The sequence below is a fragment of the Saimiri boliviensis genome, chromosome 10, assembly GCF_048565385.1.
Source record: "Saimiri boliviensis isolate mSaiBol1 chromosome 10, mSaiBol1.pri, whole genome shotgun sequence".
NCBI classification, from domain to species: Eukaryota; Metazoa; Chordata; class Mammalia; order Primates; family Cebidae; genus Saimiri; species Saimiri boliviensis.
Window position 1 is genome coordinate 34,610,638 of NC_133458.1, and position 22,056 is coordinate 34,632,693.

Consider the following 22,056-nt stretch of genomic DNA (forward strand, 5'->3'; position numbering starts at 1 on the left):
GTGGTTAGTGTATACACTAATATTACCAAACTATAAAATTACTTATCAAATTTTTAATTAAAAGGAAAATAGAATCCAATGTGTTTCCCATTCTACTTAAATGAGATGCTCTCAGAGTTTCCCTTAGGAGGTAGATTTTTATTAATATTTATTCAATAATCAGACATTTATTGAACACCTACTTAATTTGCCAAATTCTTAGCTGAGTGCTATTCCTGGATCTCAGGGAAGAAGGGAAGAAAGAGAGAGAGAGAGACAGACAGACAGACAGACAGCATGCAGTGTGCGCATGCAGGCAAGCAAGCATGTTTTCCTTTTACATAATGTTCTAGACTGCACTTCTCCTGGCTTTTCTTCTGAAGCCCATATTTATATTTTTTGTGATGGGGGTCTTCATTATATGCATTTGTCAACATGGAGAGCAACCTATTAATTTTCTTAGTCCGCCGTGCTTGTATTGCTCAGGGTTGATACAATTTGCAGTTTCTTAAATAATTGATTTATGGCAAAGTCTGCTGATTTGGTGGTTGGTATTGTCTGTTTGTTTTGCTGGCCATGAATTACTCATTTTCTTCTGAAATGCCTAATTAGAAGTTTAAGGAGAAAAATCATTCTTTCTAGTAATCCACTGAAGCTGGCTAATTGGAAAAGGATGGGCAATATAAAATTGGATTATATGGATTTAAGAGTCAACAGCATATTTTCACTCTAAAAACAATACATAAATTCTTTTATTTGCTTATTCTTTATTTTACCCAGTGATTATTGTCTCAGTAATTGTTATTAATTGGATCATAGTTTAAATTTTAATTCCCTGTTGAAATCTTACCACTGAAAGCCTATTACAAGTACTTTTGTAAATGTAAGACTTTTTGGTATGAAAATAATCACTAATAAATTAATCATTGGGGATTTTCAAAATAATTGGGTATATTGCATCCTGAGTTTAGCTTATATTTAAGCCATTTGTTTTCTTTTTGCCATTTCTGATTGTACCATAGGGCTCGATATCATTTATGCTTCATTATTTTCTAACAAGGTGATATTTGGAAACATGCAATCTTTTGGGAAAAAAAGTTATTATTTTTTTTTAATCAGAAAAGTGGTTGCTGGTTTTCCCCTTAGGTGGTAATCACTTTTTAAGAGTCACTCTGAGCAGCCTTTTCACTCCCACCTGCTTAGATACGGCTTCAGAAGTGCCCTCCAATGAGACTGCGTTAAGAACTGGCCTATTTGAATGAACTGTTGTAATGGGTGCCTTGTAAATGCTTGATTTGGACAGGTGACAGCCCCAAATCATAACCTATCCTTATTAAACCATATGGAGAAGATAGAAGCACTTACTCTGATGCCTCGGGCTACATATTAAGATGGGCTTTTGACAGTGTCTGATAGGAGTGGAATGTAAGCTGCCATATGGGCAACTAAGGAAGGAGCATACATTTACATAGACAAGTGTAGTGTAGTGTGTATTTCTGTAGCTTGTCTTTTGAAAACAAATATTCTCTTTCCTTTCTTTCCCTCTTTGTGTATTTCCCTTTATTTCTCCTCTCTTTTCTCCCCCACTCCCTCTCTCCTCCATCATTTTCTCTTTGTCTGTCACCCCCATATCTCCCCCACTCCCTCCTTCCCATTTCTCTCTAGTTACCAAAGAAATAATACTGCCAATTTTCTAAAACTTTCAAATGTGGATTTATAGTTTGACTTTTTTTTTCAAATAAAAAAGAACTCTTTGCTGAATTCTAAGCAAACTTTTGGCTAGAATTTAAGATACTCTGTAGTTCATAGGAAATATAGGTAATTTTCATTTTCTTTAAATTCTGCAAGATACAATCATTTGCTATCAAGAGTCATAACTGACCAGAGAAAATTCCTTTTTTTGCCACATTCATTAAAATAAGAAACATAACCAACTTTTATATTCATTAGAATTTTTTGCAGTCTGATTGTGTACATATGGGTTAAAAATAGAACTTGTCATAGCAGTATTATTTAATGCCATATTTCATACAAAGTATGAGGGGTATACATAGGCCTCAATAGGTTTTATAGGTGTCATTTAATACAAGCTCCTGAATAATAATGTAGTAATCTTAGTATTCAGGTATTCATTTATCCAACAAACACTTGATTACTTGCTCTGAGCCAGGGACTTTTCTGGAACTAAGAATACAGACATAGTTTCTGTCTTGGGAACCTTATATACCTGTGAGCAGTGAGAAATATGTCAGCAAGTATGAAGACCACTTTTGAAATAGGAACCACAGTGGAAACCTGCCCAGGGTATAGAGTAAACAACAGAAGCCAGTAATTGGGCAAGAGGACAGCAGAATGAAGCATTTCTAGAAAGGATTTGAGGAGCAAGTATGTATTGAATCATGACCATACCGCAGGAAAGGAAAGGTGAAGGAGCAGAAATGAGCACGAAAAGTAACTTGAAGACAGATTTTGGAAAGCTTTCATACCATGCTCCTGCTTTTGAAGCTTGTCATAATGAGCCACTAAAGAAGTATAATCTTAAGAGTGACATTGTTAGTTTTATGTTTCAGCAAGCCCCTCTGCTGACAATTTTGAGAAGATGGATTGGCAAAGGAAAACTTAGGATCCTAAAATTAGGTGATTATTGCATTAATCAAGACAGGAGATGAGAAGGCCGGATTGGTGCAACTGCAGTGGTGATGAAGATAGCACAATAAGATATTAAGGGTATAAGATACACAGGTCTTGATGACTAATTGGATGTCAGAGTGAGGAATGGTAGTTTTATATGCCACAGAGGTTAAATGGGGTTTTTATATCAAATTCTGTTTCCACTAATGACTAAATCACCTTAAACAAGTATCCTAAACTCTCTATGCCTCAGTCACCTTATTGATAAGTTTTTTTTTTTTTTTTTTTTTTTTTTTTTGAGGCGGAGTTTCGCTCTTGTTACCCAGGCTGGAGTGCAATGGCGCGATCTCGGCTCACCGCAACCTCCGCCTCCTGGGTTCAGGCAATTCTCCTGCCTCAGCCTCCAGAGTAGCTGGGATTACAGGCACACGCCACCATGCCCAGCTAATTTTTTGTATTTTTAGTAGAGACGGGGTTTCACCATGTTGACCAGGATGGTCTCGATCTCTTGACCTCGTGATCCACCCGCCTCGGCCTCCCAAAGTGCTGGGATTACAGGCTTGAGCCACCGCGCCCGGCCCGATAAGTTTAAAAAAACAAAACAAAACAAAACAAAACAAAAAACTATTTCCTCCTTCACAGAGTTTTTGTGATGATTAAATGAGATAAAGCCCATATAGGACTTCACATAGTGCTTGGTACTGAAAAAATACTGGGGGTGAGGAGGAGGAAGACGAGAATGAGAGTTCCCAAGTAGAGACCCAATACATTCAAATATCAGTATATTTTTTAATTTGCCTAATACAGTGAATTAGATGGTGTGAATAAGAATATTTTATCCTTAAAGTTTAGCATGCTTATTTAGATGGCATTTGGTAAAAGTAACTGAATTATTTAAGCTATAATACCTTCTAGCTTGATGATTAAATATCTAGGAATAAATAAAGCTTCTTTCAGTGTGCTAATGAAAACATCATTAAGATAATATTAGTCTCCTAAATAAGATACCAATCATTAAATATGATTATCATTTGCAATTTAATGGGAAATCTTTCAGCATATACCTGAGCTGGGAAAAGATTATTTAACCACAAAAAAAATACTAACCCATATCAATTAGAGGTAGAAAAAAATCTGTTGTATTTTCTTCTGTGTTTAGAATTACTTCCCACACCAATTTATGTGTCTGTAGTTGTCCAGCCTCTGACAAATTTCAGAAACACATAAAATAATGTATACAGGGAGTCTTCATATACATGCCACAGTGATAAATATCATATACTTTGCCCAAGATCTAAAACACTATTAGGCTTTTGGGAAGAAGATAATGTGGGAAGTTGTCATAGTAAGTATTTTATAAGACACTGCTATTGGAGTTGCTAGTAATTAGATTTAGTAACTGTAAGCAAATATAGCTATTACTGACTTTTCCCCAACTTCTTCCTTTTCACCCTAGTCAAAGTCACTATCGCCCTTTACCTAGTCCACTGCAGTAAAGAACTGAGTACTAACCTTTTTCTCTGTTTTTAGCCCTGGCTACCTACTCCATTTTCCACACAGCAGCCAGAGTGATCATATCATGTCACTCCTCTGCATAATGATAAGCATCATAAAGCTTCCCATCACACCCACTAAGCATCACTCTTTACTCACTCCCAGGATCTAGACACCACCCGCCCCCCCGCCACCCCACTCTGCCACCATGGGCTACCCATCCCTCAGCCTGTGGCAGTTACTCTGACCTTTCAACTTTCTGCAAAGACACAAGCTTATTCCTACCCAAAACTTGTTTTCTAGCTGTTCCCTCTACATGAAAATCTCCCCTTTAAGTCTTCCATGGAAGGTTCTTCTGTCACTTAGATTCAACTAAAATATCATCTCTTGGAAATACCTTTCCTTACAACAGAGTGTATTTTTAAGTTAGCACATTTTCACTTTGAGAGCCACAGTGGGACTTAGGACATGTTCTTTGAGAAATATTTATAATCTATAGTACTGGCATCTAAAATAAATTATTTGTTAAATATTACCCTTTTTCCTATACATTCTCTTTTTTTTTTCATGGTGCAACTTAGGCACATACTCACTTATATTTTTAATAAAATTGCATCATCTTCATAGAAAACATTCATTTCCTGAAAAAGGTGAGTGTACCTTGCCCAGCAGTCTTGTAGCACAGATTCTAAGACTTCTGTGACGACTTTAGGTAGAATGTTCCATAGTACCATTTATTAAAGACAAATGGAAAACTGAAAAATCCATGTGATTTGCCAAATGTTTTTATATACAGATATGAAAAATTGAATGACTAAAAAGAAAATCCACAAATAACTATAATGTTCATGAATTGAAATAGATATTCCCAAATACCCAGACACCCTCCTAGTGAATTAAACAAGAATAGCTCTTACAAGTAAACAAGCTTACCTCTTAGAATTGAGTAGGGTTAGCTCCTCTGTGATACATAGCATAGCACAGAGATTGTAACTCTGCTTAATTGCTGCATTTACATGTGTCAGGACCTTCAGGAGTGCTGGCAGCTCCCTTGAATTTCCAGCGAGTGGTCATGTGCCTATGTGTTAAACCTCTTAGAAAATAAAAACATACCACCTGCCAGGAGAATTGTAGAGAGATATAATCTACTTGTGTTTTGACAGCCATATATAGAAGGCTAATTATACTTTTTGATCAATTTCCATGATATGATACTCAGTATGGGGTATAGGATCTACTCTCATCTGCATTTTATCAGTTCTTCTGTGTCAGACTCTCTCAGGAAAAGGTTTTTTAGCCCATATTTTCCAAATGTCTGATATTATCCCTCTGACAAACACTGTTTCTGCTTGGCTATTTCAGCACTTTTGTGTAATGGAAAATTTCACAAACACTTGCAAGAAATCTTTGTACCGTTGGTTGTCCGCTACGTGGATCTCATGGAGTCCTCCATCGCCCAGTCAATTCACAGAGGTTTTGAGCAGGAGACATGGCAGCCTGTCAAGTAGGTATATTATCCAGTCCCCCTAGAGCTCCTGCCTGTTCAACCCTGACCTTCTGATTTTACACATGGCCATCTGTAGTTATTGCTTATGGTGGTCCCTTCCCACGTTGTTTGTTTCTTTACAGGAATATCGCCAACAGTCTTCCCAATGTAGCTCTTCCAAAAGTTCCAAGTCTGCCTCTTAATCTTCCACAGATTCCTAACATTTCTACTCCTTCGTGGATGCCTTCTTTATATGAGTCCACGTGTGTATCCCTCACTTATTTCCTGGTGGTGTGTTAGCTGGTGCATGGCCTGGGCTGTGTTCTGCGCAGATGTGTTTAGATTGCATGGCATTTATCATCGTTGGTTGAGGAATACTGCTTTTGGTTTTGTTTGAGTTTTTTAAGCTAGAAGCTAAGCTTAGCATATCTATAATGAATGATGTCAGTTAAAAAGAAAAACACACTAGTTTAATGTAGTTCATATTTAATCTGTGGTACAGGAATCATTTGGTTTCCCAGGTTATACATTCTACCCTAAGTAAAATAACCAGAGTTCTCCTTATGTAGACAAAGCATTTCAAGGATTCTTAGCTCCAGCTTTATTACTGCCCACATGACTTATCTTATACAAGTTGAAAACCTTTGGAAGAATGGTTTCATAAGAATATAGTCTTTTTTCTATTTTTATCCTAGTCTCAACTTTTAAAAAACAGTACTGCATCATGCAGGGAAGGGGTTGTCCTTTCATTGCCAAAACCAGAAAAAGTTCTGCTTTTGATTGGTACATCTTGCTATTTTAAAATAGTCTTTATATTATCCAAAACCATGTTTATTAACTTCACATCATGATGACCTTGTCTGTTGCAGAATCAGAAACTGAGAATCACTAAAGTGAACAGGAATGGGCTTTTAAATTGATCAGGTCTGAATTTAGATCTTAGCTTATTAATTGTAAATCTTTCTTAGCCTCAGTTTTTTCCTCAACTCTAAAACAGTTATTACACTTAATTGAAAGATGTTTTTGTGATGATTTTTTGAAAAGAAAACTGTATTGAGGCACATTCTAGGCTTTTAATAAATGATTAGTACTGTTGGCATATCCTAGGCACCCAGTAAATGATAACTGCTGCTACTCTACATTGTTGTTTTTGATATTATTACTATCATCAGGCATCATTATTATTATTTATAATGGTATACTTCTTTTTTTTTTTTTTTTTTTTTGAGACGGAGTTTCGCTCTTGTTACCCAGGCTGGAGTGCAATGGCGTGGTCTTGGCTCACCACAACCTCCGCCTCCTGGGTTCAGGCAATTCTTCTACCTCAGCCTCCTGAGTAGCTGGGATTACAGGCACGTGCCACCATGCCCAGCTAATTTTTTGTATTTTTAGTAGAGACAGGGTTTTACCATGTTGACCAGGATGGTCTCGATCTCTTGACCTTGTGATCCACCCGCCTCGGCCTCCCAAAGTGCTGGGATTACAGATGTGAGCCACTGCGCCCGGCCTAATGGTATACTTAAAACTATGAGCCTCACAGTGATCAGAACTAAGTAATAGTTCCAGTTTACAAATGGGAAAACTCAGGCAGTTACATGCTTTGCCCAAGATCTCATATGAAATGAACTAGAAAGAATAATCATTAGAGGAAGAAAAATAGGTTCCATTTATTGAGAATTTACTATGTTTCCAATACAGTGCCACGTTCTTATCTCATTTAATCTTTATAACAACCTTGCGTCATTATCCCCATTTTACAGTTAAGGAAACTAAGTCACAAAGAAATTAAAAAACAAAATTTGCTTATATCTCACAGCAAGTAAGTGACGGGGCAAAATTTGAACCCAGGTTTGTTTGACTACAAAGTCCTCACTCCTGTCATTAATTTGTTCTGCCCCCTTAGAACCTTGTGTTTAAGAACTTGCTACCTTTCCACCTATCCTACTACCAACTGCAAATCCGCACCTAGTCAGGTATGCACACAATCAAGAAAAGAAAGAGGAAAAGACCAAGAAAGAAATTAACTTGCAGGCCGGGCGCGGTGGCTCAAGCCTGTAATCCCAGCACTTTGGGAGGCCGAGGCGGGTGGATCACGAGGTCAAGAGATCGAGACCATCCTGGTCAACATGGTGAAACCCCGTCTCTACTAAAAATACAAAAAATTAGCTGGGCATGGTGGCACATGCCTGTAATCCCAGCTACTCAGGAGGCTGAGGCAGGAGAATTGCTTGAATCCAGGAGGCGGAGGTTGTGGTGAGCCGAGATCGTGCCATTGCACTCCAGCCTGGGTAACAAGAGCGAAACTCCATCTCAAAAAAAAAAAAAAAAAGAAATTAACTTTCAGGTAATTTGGCAATATTTCTACAAGTTAAACAACATCACTGTATTCATAATACTCACTAGGATATTATGTTACATGTGAATTTTTTTTTTTCCTTACAGAAAAGTGCTTTGGGCCAATAGAGTGTGTAAAGTGTTGTCTGTGTGTGCTCAGGAAATTACCTACAAAGTATAATGAACCTTTCTAAGTATATGATTTTTTTGTACTTTTTTACACTGTTCTATAATGTAACTCCTCTTCTTCCTAATTTTTCGTCTATTTAACACTCGATTTTAGCCCAGAACACTATCATGGGCATTATCCTGTGAAATTTAGCTTTTTGTTAGTACTCTTTTATTAACTTTGGGATGTGTATGAACTCTGAATCCCTTATTGAGGACACTTTTTTAAAGTATGTTAATCTCAGGACAAGAATAATGACAGCTTAGAGCTTTGTAAGTAAAATGATTGTGCTTTGACCATTCTGCAGAAAGTTAAAAATGCATTTTACAAGTTGATCACTGTTATCTTTACCTACCAAGGTTATCAACATTAGGTTCTTCCTCAGAGTGTCCAAAGTTACTCATAATGTTATGATGTTATTGCCACTTTTTTAAGTTTAAAACATTAATAACAAGAAAGATTTATATTTAACATAAAGAATTAAAGATACAACTGCTGATTAAATATCAAAGTAACCATGATTTTGAAGATACATCCCTGCCTACTACTGCATAAATCATGCAAGGATTGCTCATCCACGTATCAATCTGTATATAAAATCTTTCTTCGTTTTTTTTTTTCCTCTAGAAATGAATGCCAGTAAGGTAAGTTTTCTGCTGGCATTTTTAGGAAATTATCTCAGAATCCATTATTCACACTCAGATTCTTTAATCTGTTAATAATACCTTTAGGAATAGGTCACTGATTAGAAATAATTTTAAAATGAAAAAGCTCTGAATAAATTGCAGGTTATATGTACCAACTCCAAAGAAAGGCTACTCACATTTTTTTCATATATCTCTCTAATTATAACAAACGCTTTTTATCTTAATTACATTCCCAATTAAACACATTTATTGTCAAGAATCAAACAGAAGAAATATGTATCCATATTCTCTATGAAGATTGTTATATATTATTAGGAGACCTATTTTTAGTAGAATTCTGCCTTTATCATCAGAGATTTTGTTTTATGATGTTGTTTCTTGTTATTGTGTTGTTAAAGAACATATACATTTCAGATAGTTACATTTCTCCAAAGTAAAAAGATTATAAGAAGCAGATTTGCTTCTTTGCCAATTGTATTCAGTTCTTTTTAAAACTTAGTTCCTCCAATCTACCAAACTGCACACTGTGGATATGAAGGGAGATTTTGTTTGGTCTTTTTTTCTCTTATTTTTATGATATATATGGCAAAAGGAGAAATAAAAGTAGTGTTTTTTAAACACTTTCATGTTAGTATCAGCATGGTGTTGTCTGGTTCTCTCATTTAATGGTGCATTAGAGGCACTGAATATTAAGGTGAAGAGATTTAAGTGAGGAAAGTGCTATGGGAAGTGTTCACTGCTTTGCTGTGATTGTTCCCTAGAGAACTTAACTCCGAGGGCATTTTGGCTGGACAAGGAGATCAGGAGGAATTACTGGCAGAATGGGAATAGAAAAGCAATGTTGGTTGGTGATAGAGCTTTGACGGTGAGGCCAGGATGGAGGGTAGAAATAAGCTTTTAATTAGCCAGAGCAAGAGGTGACTTTGTTTCTAAGCTAGCTCATTAAGATATATTTAGCTAAACAATGTGGTGCCTTAAACAATTTTTTTTTTTAATTTTTAAGTTCTGAGATACATGCACAGAACAAAGAGTTTTATTACATAGGTATTTTCCACTGTACTCTTGTGATAAATAAGTTTATTTTTAAAATTTTCTTTTGTAAACTAAAAATATAAATTTTAAGTTAGTGTATGTGGAGCAATTGTTGGAAAGCTGAAACAAATGGATCCTACAGCAGCTTTTTTTTTTTTTTTGCTTTTGCTTTTATGCTCTTTTATACATAAATTTCAATATGTTTTAATGTAAGAATATTTTACTTTCAAAACATTAGCCTATGTACTTGCATAATGGAAAGTAATAGCATGACCCGTTGCCAAAATATTATATGTACTCTTCCATAAGTTATCTTCATACATGGGGTGATAGCACAGTCCTCTAGAGTAATTTTACCATAGTAGTGATTGCTTAGCGAATCTTGGCTCCACAATTAGATGTAAGGACCCGAAATAATTATTTTTCTCCAACTTCAGAGCACCCTGAGTGTCATTTCTCTGTCAGACAATACCTTGGTTTTTAATAAGCCAGAAAAGGCAAAAAATGAAAATAAAAGTTTGCTTCCCTACGTAGCGCATTTTATTTCGGGTACCTTTCTTGCCTTTACCTGTAGTTGAGAAATTCAAGCACCCTATATTCTATACACATGTAAGTAGACAGAAACCACCATGGTGACAGAGGCACATATGCATGAATAATAGCAAAGGTACTGGTTGCTAATATAAGAACTTTCTTGCATAAAATGTAATTTTGAAGGCTTGCAAGAATGTTTATCCTAGAGACTGGTAAAGAACATTTACAATGTTTGTTCTTATATATACAATATAATTTCCTTAGTAAAGTATACATATCCATTTTACCTCTTTGTATGAAACCCTACCACCATATTTATTTCTGTTTTGTTCTTCTTGCCCTGCCTTATTAAGAATGATAAAGGAAGAATTAGAAGGCTGAACAAAGAAAATATTGGATCATTAGAGATTTTATATGGTTTTTTTCACTGATAGCAATTGATACAGGAAAGGAAAAACAATGTATTAATGATACACATCATTAACGGGGAATTCATGATGTTCATTTTTTCTTTTTCTTCCAGCAATGGCTCAGCAACATCCGAAGACCTTTTTTGGAAACTTGATGCACTGCAGATGTTTGTCTTTGATCTACACTGGCCAGAACAGGAATTTGCCCACCACTTAGAGCAAAGACTTAAACTAATGGCCAGTGACATGCTAGAGGCCTGTGTCAAAAGGTAGACATGTATTTTCAAATTGCTGCTTAATGTGCCAGCACCCAAAATATCACTTCTTTTCAAGTACCTACTATATCATTGTCACAGTGAAGGTTTCAATATGCATTACTGTTCCAACATTTAATGAGCGTTAAGTTATCTTGACTAAATTCTGGGGACCCATATAATTGATGAAAATGGCTATATACTTTTTTCCAGGTCTCCCAACTATTGCCTTAATCAGTAACATCTATACCACATTAATGATTTCTTTAGGGCTTACTGTTACCTCTCTGGGAATACTGTGCTTTAAATTCCCAAAGCAATATTTCCTGAGACATATGAAAAAGGTCTGTTATGTTCTGTGTGCATTATGTACTGTGTCTGTGTGCTGTGAAATGGCATAGTAAACTCAAAATAGCGTCGGCACCATCAGTTGTTCTGGGATTACTAACCGTATTCTGGTATTTTCTGTCTACATCAGGTGAGTTCCAACTATTGGCTTAGATTCTTTAGAACTTAACAGGAAATAAGTTATGAGGTTTTGTATTCTTCCAAATGTGCTTTCATTTTATAACAGTTTTACAAAATCAGCATTGCATCCTAGTTGGTCAAGCATTGTTTTTTCATTATCCTTGTTCGTTTTATGTACAAGGACAATATGTAGCCACGTATTAGAAAAGCATTCAAGCACTGGTTAGACCAATTGGGTATTTCAGAAATCTTTCAACCAAGAAAAATTCTGTCTTTAGAATAATGTTCAGTGACCCCTTAAGGCAAGGCCGTGGATTAGGTAGATTAATGTTTTTTAAAAATCATCGTTGATTTTGATGCTTCAGATCTGTGGATGTTCATAGGATAATTTAGCAAAACAAACTTCAAATTGCCCATAATGCAGTTTCTTTCAAAAACCTGTCTGCAATTTTAGGTTTTTGAAGAATAATGTAAGTAACATAAAAGAATTACACATTGTCTGTTGTACATTGATTACCGGGTTTTAGAGTTTTCTAGACTTGTGCTTATTTTTTTCTAATTTGGTAAGCCCTTATACAGAAAATATATTCTGCTTAAATGCATAGAATTGTGTGATTTTTCTACTTGGAAATTAATTCAGACAGTTAAGTGAAATTATGAGTTTTTTCTATTAAATGTGGTAATCTGGATACAACAAAAAGCTTCGTTTGGGTGATGATACAGTCTGAGTGACTGCATGAAACTAGGCTTAATATAAAATTATCACAATCTGATCTTTCACTGAGATACCTGAAAAGAAAAGCCTCCCCACACCAGCCCCCAAACACTGCCACACTGCGTACTTCTTATTTGCATGTTTTAAATTAGCATCTTGTAGTGTTGATTTCACTTTTTACAAAACAGGTAAGGTGTATAACAGAATTTCTTACACTGAATTCCTATTTTTAAAACTAGAACAAGAACTGCATTTGAACTCAAGCTACAAAAGGCAAGCAAAACAACTGACTTGCGCATTCCAGCTTCCGTTTGCACTATGTTTAATGTATTAGTCGATGCCAAAAAGCAAAGCACCAAACTCTGTGCCCTGGATGGAGGACAAGAGGTATGTAGAATGGGCCACGTGGGAAAAGGCAGCACAGGATGCCTTGGCAGGGGAGATACTCTTTCCATAAGGCATTCTCTTGATTAGATTGAAAAGACCCAAGTTCTCCAGCACCAAATGTTTGATCTTTTCTTTACTGGAATAAAAGCATGCCCTTTATTCTTTGCTCATATCAGTTTCTCCTTTTTGATATAAGTACAGTCTAAAATTTTATAAGTGACCATGAATTTTAGATACAGCTTTTAACAACTTAAGTTGTGTCATTTACATAAACCTTGCCTTTTACAAGCAAATGAGAAAGTTGGAAAGCTACCTGTTTTGTTTATACAAATCTAGAGTATCCAGAGTTTGCATCTATAAAAGTAAGACACACACAAAAAAGTATGAAATAGTTTATTTACACAGTAGTTTCCATTTTAAAAAAATTAGGTAGAAATAGATTTGTAAATCTAGGCCTAGTTCTTATCAATAAATATCCTATTCTTTTCATTTGATTTATATTTTGTTTGGTTTTATATTCAGAAGTACAATTTTATTTTACCTCATGAGTTTTTATTGAGAGTGGTGATTGGGTGAAAATTTATGTATTTATTTTCAATTAATTCATTTAAGTTGACATTTTGCTGTCTTTTTTCCCATGGTAATTACTTTTTCTTAATTTCTTTATTCTTTCCTTTTGTTCTCTTTCATCATCTTTTTTTTCACTCCATGGCATGATCCAGTTTGGTAATCAATGGGTAAGTCTTATTTTTTTTCATAAACATATTTTCATTTGAGTTATTATTTGCAAATGTATATTTTTTATTTTTATCTTTTCAAATTAAAACTATGTAAATAATTTTATTTTCAGATTTTTGGCTTCTGTATTTGCATATGTAAGGCTAACTGCTTACAATAACATAGCAATAGCTCAAAGATTCATTAAAACACTAAATACTTATACCTTAAATAATGATGGGGGGACTGTTTCTCCCCTGTTAAACTGCAGAATTTATAAACTATCCTTAGAATTTTAAAGATAAAATCATTTAAAACCAAATTAATTCATTCTTTTAAATTGAAATCTAAATAACTGTAGAAGCAGAGTGATTATTAACATTTTTTAAGCATTTATCTACACTATACTTTTAATACCAAAAAAAATTCAAGTTTAGAACTTTAGGTAACATATGCCTTCTAAAAACTTGAAGAAGGAGGCCACACCCAAAGTCACTTTATACAGATGAACCCAATGGTGAATTTCAGTGAGGTACAAGCCTACCAGTGATACAGTCTTTCCTCCCACTCATGATGGCTTAGGATGTGACCATCATCAGAGGTAAGGAAGAGGGATGCCTATGTCATGAGATGTCTGGCCTCCTCCTCAACAGGTTGTCCTAAAATATTACCCCCTAGAATCCCTGAGGTACAAGATTAGAAAACCTCTATGAATAAAGGATTGACTAGTGTATATATTTTTTCTTTTCTTTTCTTTTTTGTGATCAGAATGTCTTTGTGTCCTGTAAATAGGTTATATCTTACAAGTCTTACAGTTGACAATTGGGAATCAAACTCAGGGTGGCTCTTCCTGGGCTGATAGTTCTCACCTAAGCAGAATGGCTTAGTTAACTATGAAAGTAGATGGGAGCTGGGTGCGGTGGCTCATGCCTATAATCCTAGCACTTTGGGAGATGGGTGGATTGCCTGAGCTCAGGAGTTCGAGACCAGCCTGGCAACATGGTGAAATCCCATCTCTACTAAAATTAAAAAAAAAAAAAAAATCAACCAGGTGTCGTCAGGGGCACCTGTAATCTCAGCTACGTGGGAGGGTGAGGCATGAGAATTGCTTGAACTCAGGAGGCAGAGGTTGCAGCGAGCCAAGACTGTGCCACTGCACTCCAGCCTGGGCCACAAACTGAACCTGTCTCAAAAAAAAGGAAATAGATAGGAAGGTCTACTACTTGTGAATGCTATATCTTTTGACCCAGATATTTACATTAGCTATTTGACCATAATTTATACTTATGCATGAATACACAATTTTATTTTTTGAGCAATTCTCCAGAAAAAAAATATATTTATAATACCATAGCATACAACCTTACAAATATATCAAGTAACCAATATGTGTTATAGACTGTTCAGTAATTCTCTGATCACTTATAACTTGATTTATTATATCTAATTATCTGAATGAGTAGGCAGCTGGCTTGGATAACAATGGCTTCTATTTACCTTCTCATGTTTTCTATTACCCAGATATAAGCCTTTGATTGTCTGCCTGAGAATATTATCTTAATTTTCTTCATAAACCCATTCTTTCCTCATCTGGTTTGTAGAATCATCTTCCATTAATACTGAGTTTATCAATTTGTTCTTATTTTAACATACACTGCAGGCACTTAGTAAATGTTTGCAGAGTGAATGAACAGATTTGTCACTGCTTTAAAAATCCTCCCCTGTAAGAAACCACTTGCTGTAGTACTTAAAAGGAAAAACAGGCAGACACACACACACAAATGACAAGCATTGTTACATTGTCAAATGATTCTTTACATTAATAGGTGGGTGGTTTTGAAGACTGATGTGCTACTGTTCATTATATATGCACCTGTACATTCACACCAGAAACAATTAGTTCCTCACAACTTTCACACAATTAACATAGTTCAAAATGTGCAGGTGTAAAACCCATTAGCAACCCTGAAAAAGTGGTAAACAAGAATTTCATTGCAAAAGAAGAATTTTATACTTTGCTTTTTCTCTTCAGTATACATACCCACATAATTGCATAGGCTTTCCCTCTCTATATGTGCCGAGATAAGTTTTGGAATTGTTGAAAATTAGTATGTATATTACAAATACAGGTGAGCCAGTGGACTCCATTTAAAAGCAACAAAGTTGTTGAAAAAGCTAGATTATTGGACAATCTGGATCCATGTAAAATATATATACTATATAGTTAAAAATAACAGCAATGTTTTTTCTAAATTATAAAGAAATTACCTCTCCCAAATGTCTAGTGAATTTGTTGTTATTATCATCGCTGGGATAAAACTTGCACAACTCCTTCCCAACAATGCAGTCCCTTCTGTGCGTCTAAATCATGATTCTGTTTTCTTACATGCTACATGATGATGCAAACATGCTCCACTGAGGCCGAGAATTGGGTTTAATGGAGTGATTAGTGAGTGAATTATCTGCTCATGTGACAGCTGTGTGAAATGAGTCAGCAATCTCAGGCCAGTCCCTCAGGGACAGATGTTGAGATCACAAAACCACCACAGTGTTTAGAATCCTCATTATCCATTACTGCACAAAAGCAGATGACTAGATGGGCTGTAGACATTCATCAGCCATCAGAACCACTTCATTCCATGGTCCCATTAGTTGAGGATGAAGGTGAAAACACATTAATATGGCAAATTCAGGGGAACAAGGGGCCTTACTTGTGTCAAATTTGTTCTCAGTTAAATTAAAATGTTTCCATTTCTGGAACTAACAATATAGTACCTTTAAAATATTATATACCCCAAGACAAAGTCCAAAATCTTTTAAGAAAACTGGAATTCAGTATCATCTGATTAGTCTTCATTTCATGAGTGTATTTGTGTGACAGCAGTCAGGTGAAATGGTGCTGTTCACCTGATTGTAAAGAGGCCAGGTTTTCAGACTGTGCCAGACCTCTGATTGCCCTGGGCTTCATGAAGTAAGGATTCCTGAATGGTTATCTTAATGTAAGTTCAGAGTCATCTGCTGGGAAGCAGGCACAGTTTGCCTTTGAGGGCAAATGTGGGGAGACTTAGCTTAAGAATGAATTGGAATCTACCAAAGCCCTAGTATCTAAGATTATCAATCCAACATGAAGTATTCTAAGAATTTTATTTTATTTTTCTCTTTTTAAATTTTAACTTTCGTTTTAGATATGAGGGTACATATGTAGTTTTGTTACACAGGGGTATTGCACCCAGATCATGAATGTAGTACCCAAAAGGTAGTTTTTCAATCCATACCTCCTTTCCTCCCTCTCCCTTCTAGTAGTCCAGTGTTTACTGTTACCATGTTTATGTCCATGTGTGCTCAGTGTTTAGCTCCCACTTATAAGCGAGAACATGCAATATCTAATTTTCTGTTCCTATGTTAGTTTGTTTAGGATTATGGCTCCAGCTGCATCCATGTGGCTGCAAGGACATGATTTCATACATTTTTATGGCTGTTTAGTATTCCATGGTATATATGTATGATATTTCTTTATCTGGTCTACCATTGATGGACACCTAGGTTGATTTCATGTCTTTGCTACTATGAATAGCATAACAATGAATATACAAATGCAAGTTGTTTTTGTTCTGTTTTATTTTGTTTTTGGTATAGTGATCTGTTTTCCTTTGGATGTGTACCCAGTAAATTGGATTGCGGGGTCAAATGGTAGCTCTGTTTTAAGTCCTTTGAGAAATCTCCAAACTGCTTTCCACAGTGGCTGAACTAATTTACATTCCCACCAACAGTGTAGAAGCATTACCTTTTCTCAGTATTTTTTCTTTTTTTGAGACAATGTCTCCTTCTGTCACCCATGCTGAAGTGCAGTGGCATATTCATAGCTCACTACAACCTGGAACTCAGGCTCAGGCGATCCTCCCACCTTGACTTTCTAAAGTGCTGGGATTACAGGCATGAGCCACCATGCCCAGCCTCTAATAAGAATTTTATAGGTTTTTATTGTTGGAAACAAAAATGTTCCAAATTCTTATGAAAAATGCTGTCTGTTATAGTAAATGGGAAGAAACGATCAATTTTAACTTATATAATATAAATGTCTTTGCAGATAAATTGTTTTTACCTGTGATCTCTTTTTGCTTGTGTTTGTCTTTGAAAGTTATCTGAAAATTTCTGTAACACTGCCTTTGTGAACTAGTTTAAGCACACCACTGAACTTAGAATGTTTTAACCAGCCTCTGAATACTCCTATCCCCGCCCCAGATGAACACACAATAACCATTGTTATTTTGGCAGTTTTTGACTTGTTTTATTTTAAATGTGTGCACACACAAATATTACTTTCACAGATAATCATTAATTACATTTATTGACATATTTCAATTTCTGGTTTTGTCCCTGTTCCTTAATTCTACAACTTGCTTGTATGTTAATTTGTCATTTTCCTGAAATGCATAATTAATCTTTTAGCAAAATTTTAAAAAACACACACACAGAAAAAGAAAATTTTTTCTGGGTCCCCTGATGAATGACTTTTTCCAGCTAACTTTGTATTATCTATGTGCGGCATATGTGGGTTATCATCGGCAGAATATGTATGTAAAATGAGAATTCTCAGGCCATCTTTTCTCTCACACTCATGCACCTATCCCACCTCCACCAACTGTGCAGCCAGAGCAGATTCTGAACGTTCTCAGCAGTTGTAATATTCGTGTAAGTCAGATCTAATCAGATACATTTACAGTAGCAGAAACCCATATTGTAAAAATCTGAAAACCTCACACTATTTGGATTTACCCCTTGGATATTAAATTTAAGATGTATACTTCTTCCCTTATTTCTTTTAACATTGTATGTTTTTGTGTTTTTGTTCATTCATTCTCATTTTCCCTTCCTCTCTCCCCGTTTCTTCTTCTTTTTCTCTTTCTCTCTGCTTATAGCTAGATCAGGTATCAAAGCAAGCAACAATCTACAGGTCTATATTATAGGAGAACTTAATGGCTCCTAGTATCTACTGACTTTCACTGCTTTTCAAGAAAAATGGGTATAAATGACCTGTTCAGTGGCTCATCACTTGATTTTAAGATATGCCAAAATCGATTCAACCCAAAAGTTTAACATGTAGAAGCTCTGTATTTTATATATGATAGCTTTCTGATGACATTTGATCACTTTGAGTTCAAAAAATGAAAGTTATGAAAATAGAGAACAACATTTGGGATATGACATATTTAAGAACCTGCTTGGAAGTCTGGATGCCTCAATGCTTGTATGCTTTGGAGCACTTTCCATGTAAGAGGGAAGTGAGATGCTTGAAGCCCAATTCCTGTATCTCTTTCCTCTTCTATCCTAAAGAGGAGTCTCACATGGGATTTAGTTTCCTCTTGCTGCTCATACTGACCTGGAGCAAGACGGATGTGAAAGGAGAGTGGCAGAGTGGGAGAGCCAGGCAGAGCTCATTTGCATAAGCTTCTCCATCACTCAGTCAGCTACACAGCTTTCAGCCAGGAGCTGGGGGGCCTTTTTTTGTAAGTGTGTCTGTAGAGGGATTACCCTGCCCATCAGCCCGTGCATGCGCTGGAATTGTTCGGCTGATCTCAGTTATGTTCATGTGAGGGCCTGCCTGGCTCAGAAAATTATTAATAGTTTAGACTGGATCAGAACTTTAACAGCCAGCCAGCTTTTTCAGGCTTTTCTTTTTCTACCTGTTTTTCTGTCTTCTCTCCCCTTTTCCTTCTCTTCAGGCTACCTCGAAAGCAAAAATATCAGCAGTAGTGGTACAGATATCCACTCTGTACGTTTCAATTCCATTTACCCTCTAGGGAGCACAAATTTGGGAATCGATAAAGGCTTTAAGTGAGACAGATATGCTTTAGTGGGTGTAATATGTGCCCAGAAAATTCCACATTCACATAGATATGGTTCATTTTAGATCACTCATCATTACACACTTAGACTCACACCCACACACACACTCGCACAGAAAAAGAAAATAATTCAGAGACTCTAAAATTCTTCCTCCTTTATTATTTATGCAGGTTGATGATAACGACTTGTAACTGTCAGAACCCTTGGGGAGAGGGGTGGAGTGTCATTCCTGAGTAATCCAAAGCAGACCTAAGTTGATGTTTTGTTCTGTGTGGAAACTTTGAGACATGTTTTCAGCACAGGAAAAAAAAAATAGCTTTCAAAAACTTACATCTTAAGAAACCATTCAGCCAGCAGTGAAGTTGGTCTAATGTTTATATTGACCTGAGTACTTTTACTCGATGCATTTTGTTAGCTGTTCCAAGAAGCCTTGAACCATCAAGATAGGGTTAGTCTTTACAAGTCACATTTTCTGTGAAGTGGCTATTGGGGACAATCAGCTGTCAGATAAATGCTTCTAAAGGAAGAATTACTGTTTAAATGGATGTGCCTTCACAAGCCTTGGAAGCCCCAGCTCCTGCTAATTTGAGAATGGAGCCCTCTAGTATTCTCTAAAGAAAGAAAAAAAAAAAAAGTCTTTCAGGTTGATTTTAAATACATCTTTTTTTGGTATTTATTTAAAGGCATCTTTTTCATGAGGAAGCGGTAATAAAACTATAGGGAGTGAGTGATGTTTCATTATACCTTTTATGGCCTATTAATTTGTTACCATCTATTCACCTTTGTTGATGAAATTTTAATTTTGCCCTTGCTCGAGCATATTGTAAGAATTGTATAAACTGCTGTTCCCTGTGCTGACAAAAAGGTCCTTTTAGAGTGAACAATTGGGAGCTCATTTTATTTCTAGAGCACATTTAAAATAACTTATGAATGAGAGTTGTCAGACATGAAATGCAGTATTAATTAAATCTTTTTCTAGTCTTTTTGCTTCTCCAGCTAAACCAACCCTTTAGAAAAATACACAGCCACCTTAATTATAGAGGAGAGACAAAAAATATCCTTCACATTCCTGTGCCTGAATAAGAATAAGAACTCAATTCATCTAAATAATAACCCCATTAGCTGCTTAACTCAACAGTGCACATGGGAAAATTTTCAATCCACATGTAAAAAGTGTTTATTGGGTGGATCATTTTCAGGGTTTTGTTCTTTAAATGTTCAAAATGATCATTTTAAATAAAACTGATAGGTCATCACTAGTAGATTTAGAGCATTTATGACTTATGACAAAAGTTTTGTGTCATGTCAACTAATGAATTTTTCTTTTAATATCTAGCAACAATACCATTCAAAAATAGATGATCTGATCGACAACAGCGTAAAAGAAATCATTTCACTGTTAGTTTCAAAGGTAATGTATTGTTTATTCACCTTTTTAAATCAAATTGAAAAATAATTTTCAATGGATACTTTTTAAAAATGTCATGTGTTTAAATATCTAATTGAAAAAATTATAGTTTAAAAGATTAATGCAGGAAAAAATAGAATTTTCAGGAAAGTTAGAAAAAAAGATTATGAACACTGTGTCAACAACATTTGATTTTTTTTTTTTTGGATATAATAAATTTTGGCTTTTCTTACCATTGTTGTCATTTTAAAACTAACTCTTCTTCCAGTAAAATCTTATTATGTTACATTCATGTTCTTGTACTATTTAACTCCAGAGCAGATTTGAGTAGTCATAAGTCCTTGAATTTAGCCCATCTGTGGTGGTGATGGCACTAAGGCTCTATATCTGGTCTTGGAGACAGACAGAGAAAGCTGGCAGGGTGACATCTGAGGTCCTCCATGCCCAGGAGTTTCCCAGGATTTCCAATTCGATGCTCAAAATACCTTTAACAAAAGCCATGATCTTTCACTGTATAAGTAGAGATGAAGCAATGGATGCATCATTTAGTGATTAGATGATTTAGATTCCAGCTAAGGTGTAACAGACAGTCATGGGTGGCATTTCAGATCAGAGGCTGATAATGAAAGGAAGAGAGAACATGAGAGCACCAGGTTAAGAGGATGAACAGAGAGAATGGGCATCTCCTAGAGGCAATTTCCTATGAGCAGATAGATTCCATGCTCTCACAAGGCTTCATCACAGAACCCCAAATCAGGATTTGTAAAGCAACTGGAAGGATGACACGAAGCAAAGGATGACACCCTCAATTTAATAAACAGACAAAAAACATCCTGTTTAGAAAAGAAAAAAAAAAAAAAAACAGAGATGTCCCACAAACATGAAAAATGTTAATCCTCATTAATAATTTAAGGATACAAAGTAAGCTACAATAATATACTATTTTTTCTAGCAAATTAGCATAAATGCTTCTAAGGTAACAGTTCTGGGTGAAGTCAGACACCATTTATATATTGGGGAGTATAAGTTGTTACAGTCTTTCTGGAAAATAGTTTGGAAATACATCAAGTACATTAATACCTTTTCACCTTTTTCTATTTTGTCATACTGATTAAATGCACAGAATGTGTATTTGTTGATATTTGTCACATTATGCCTAACCAAAATTTGGAAACAACTTTAAATTCTAATGAGGGAAAAGATAAAGTAAATTGTGGAACATCTGTATTAAGAAATTATACTTTCAAAGACTATTAATGATAAAGGAAGAATTTCATAATATAGTATTAAATGAAAACAGCTGAATATTTAAAAGTGTAAAATATAAACTGAATTTGAATCTTGTAGGAAAAAGACCACTAGGATAAACACTAGAATGGTAACAGCTATTCTTTGGGTAATGGGAGTATAGTTCATTTTTTATTTCATCTTCAATTTTTTTTTTGTATTTTTCAAATTATCTGGTTGCATGTCTTAGAGTGGAAAACAACCACAAAGACAGAGTTAGAATAAAATCATCTCACCAGCTTATTTTTGTTCTCCAG

The 22,056-nt window shown here is 35.5% G+C and overlaps 1 protein-coding gene across 9 annotated transcripts in view; it reads left to right on the top strand.

Moving 5' to 3' along the window:
• CADPS2 (calcium dependent secretion activator 2) overlaps positions 1-22,056 on the top strand; it is a 577,926-nt gene that overhangs the window by 482,375 nt on the left and 73,495 nt on the right. For 3 of the 9 annotated variants that reach the window (XM_074379140.1, XM_074379142.1, XM_074379138.1), the window contains 6 exons: positions 5,467-5,608; positions 5,734-5,853; positions 10,830-10,985; positions 12,393-12,540; positions 13,263-13,277; positions 20,441-20,515. In XM_074379140.1, the coding sequence (XP_074235241.1) occupies positions 5,467-5,608; positions 5,734-5,853; positions 10,830-10,985; positions 12,393-12,540; positions 13,263-13,277; positions 20,441-20,515 (656 nt within the window). The remainder of the gene's footprint in view (positions 1-5,466; positions 5,609-5,733; positions 5,854-10,829; positions 10,986-12,392; positions 12,541-13,262; positions 13,278-20,440; positions 20,516-22,056) is intronic. The other 6 variants (XM_074379141.1, XM_010343653.3, XM_074379139.1 and 3 more) reach the window with 3 other exon arrangements.